The sequence below is a fragment of the Gavialis gangeticus genome, unplaced genomic scaffold (genome assembly GCF_001723915.1).
Source record: "Gavialis gangeticus isolate Ggan-Ray unplaced genomic scaffold, GavGan_comp1, whole genome shotgun sequence".
NCBI lineage: Eukaryota > Metazoa > Chordata > Crocodylia > Gavialidae > Gavialis > Gavialis gangeticus.
This window is the reverse complement of record NW_017728992.1, coordinates 125,427,745-125,430,445: the sequence shown is the minus strand read 5'-3', so window position 1 is coordinate 125,430,445 and position 2,701 is coordinate 125,427,745. Positions and strand designations below refer to the sequence as shown.

Below are 2,701 nucleotides of genomic sequence, written 5' to 3'. Positions count from 1 at the left end.
TTGCTTAGCTGGCAATACTGGCATCCATCAGTCTTGCCTATCCAACTGATATCCTTACCTACTAAACCCATTTTTTTCCACAACTACAGCCTCCCATTCCCTCAAATACCTGTCTCCACATACCCAAAGTCCTAATTTCGTTTCTTAGGCCTCTTCAGTCTCAGGTTCCTTCACTTTTTCCTGTTTTTTTCCCTAAGTCCAAGCTCTATCCCAGCACCCTCACTGTATCTGTCATCACTTTATCCTTCCCCCATCCAATGGCTCTTAGTCACAATCTTGCCAAACCAGTCTCAGTTTCTCCCTGGCTTCTTGTTCATGTCTGTCTTCAGCCCCAATTCCCTTTCCAGTCCTGGTTTCCTTGCCCAGTCAATCTCAGCCTTCTCACACTCAACTTCCAGCTCTAGTCTACACAGTAATTGCATAGCACTACTAAATATCTATGACAGAATGTATAGGGAACCTTTTACAGCTGAATATTAAAAAGAAAAAAACATCTCTAGTTTGTATTGACTATGATACTACAACTCCAATAAACAGCATTTGTGACATAAGGAGAACATTGTTTTAGTGTTAACTTCAAAGAAAGAATTTCTTAGCCATAAGTAGGGACCTACCCAAATTTAGGTGGCAGATGGGCAATATTGTGGGCTGATCATGGAGCTGGCCACTATTTTCACAGGTTTATTGCAGTGGAGGCCCCCACACCTCTGATTGGCTGAGGGGCTTTGGCAGCCCTGCTCCTCACTTCTGATTGGCCAAAGGATGCTTTTTGTGTGGCTCCACCCCTTCCAGCTGATTGGCAGAGGGGCAGAGCCCCATGAAAGGCAGTCCTCTTGGACAATCACTGGTGGAGGGAGGAGGGGGTGTCTGATATCTTGGCTGCTCCACTTTGTGCTGATGGTTTCACCCTGCCAGCAGGCTTCAAGGCTGGGTCACATTTTGTAACGCAAGAAGTTAAGATACACAACGTCAATAAGAGGGACTTACCACAACTATGTATCGAGGTCTGAATTGTATGGTCCCAAACAAACCCAATATGACGACTATTATTTGTAGAAAATTTCCAAGAATAGGAGCCCACTGGAAACCAAGAAAGTCAAAGATCTGCCTTTCTAATGCTGCCAGCTGTAAGGAAACACATAACAGAACATTAACATTTTAATTACGGCTGAATCAGAATATTTGTCATTTTTATATCATTGCAGCAGCCTTACCCGGCTTGACTTGCATTAAAATTCTGTGGGGTTTGGAATTTGAATTCTGGGAGCTGTAACCCCTGATGGTATCTTTCAGTGTTATCAGTATCTGAACACTGTTGCTTGTATTATATAGAAATTATCTCTGTGATAAAGCATTTATAAACATTTAACTTGCACTACTTCCTCACTAATTACAGTATTGCCTTACAATTAAGCACAAAACCAAAGGAAGCAACATTTCATTTTGCCCTGGTTAGTTGGGTGTGTTGGTATCAGTAGCGTAACAGGTAGCATTTTAAAGCAGCATGGGCCATCCTTCGTGACAGACCTACCACAAATTAGACCCATCCTTAAGTGCCATTCCAACCCCTTTCCCCTACCCAATCTGCTGCTCAGCTTTCTGCTCCCTGCCCTGTGCTCCCTTCCCAAGCTGCTGTTCTGCTTCCTGCCCTCTGCTCTCTGCCCGATTTGATGCTCTGCTTGCTGCTCTCTCTTCTACCCGTCTCTGTGCTGCATGCTCCCTCTACACCTGCCATGCGCTATACACACAGGCTGCCCATGCTTCAGGTTGGCCACCACTGCTTTAAAAATTGCTGGCTATAATAAATACAAAGCTAGAAGTAGGCTGCTATAACACTAACAGTTCCTCAGGGCTGTGTATGTTATGATACAGGTTACTTTGGCTGTCACAAGCAGCCCAGAATTAGAAGAGGAAAGTCTGACCTTTGTACAAATGACAGCATAGCACAATCTAGATTAGGATTTCCAAATACTATAATAATTCTAACGTTTAAACCCCAAGGCAATGTCTAAATTATTTGTAAAAGAGGCTGGATTAAACATTTCCTCCCAACACCAGCTTTTAAACACCTCTTCAACAATTATAATAGTTTGATTTTTCAACAAAACTATTTTTCACTCATTTTGACAATCTATCAATGGTTATAAAAATATTTAAATCAGCTTTTCATGCAGTACACTTGTGGGGCGTGCCCACAAACTTCTTTGAGATGCTGCAAGAGCCATGTGCATGAACGGGAACATGTTGCCTGCACTGCACATTTGTATCGTGGGGGCAAAATTAGACCCCTCAATATCCAGGAGTCAAAAAAACCTGCAGAGAAAAAAAGCGGGGTAGGACATAGTCCCAGACAGTGCCCTGAGGCAACCGGACACTGGGTCCTCCACAGACACACTCTAGTAGCAGCCAGAGCATCTCTGCAGCTGGCCTTCACCCTGGTGCTGAAGCAGATCCCTGCCCCACCTGCCCCCAAGCCCCATCCCCTGCCTGCTCCTTGAGCACCCCCATCACTGCCCCACCCCCTGCAATCCCTGCCCCACCAGGCCCCATCCCCCACCTGGTCCTTGAGCCCCACAATCCCTGCCCCATCCAGCCCCCGCCTGCTCCCTGAGCACCCCCATCACTGCCCCACCTGGCTGCACCCCCAGCTGCCCTCCAAGACCCCAAAATTATAACTCATTTTATGTAATACCCCTCCAAG

The 2,701-nt window shown here is 45.6% G+C and overlaps 1 protein-coding gene across 2 annotated transcripts in view; it reads right to left on the bottom strand.

The window, feature by feature from the left end:
• The window catches only part of NKAIN3 (Sodium/potassium transporting ATPase interacting 3), a 768,196-nt gene that overhangs the window by 382,693 nt on the left and 382,802 nt on the right, over positions 1-2,701 (bottom strand). For both annotated transcript variants that reach the window (XM_019527722.1, XM_019527721.1), the window contains exon 2: positions 988-1,125. In XM_019527722.1, coding sequence (XP_019383267.1) covers positions 988-1,125 — 138 coding nt within the window. The remainder of the gene's footprint in view (positions 1-987; positions 1,126-2,701) is intronic.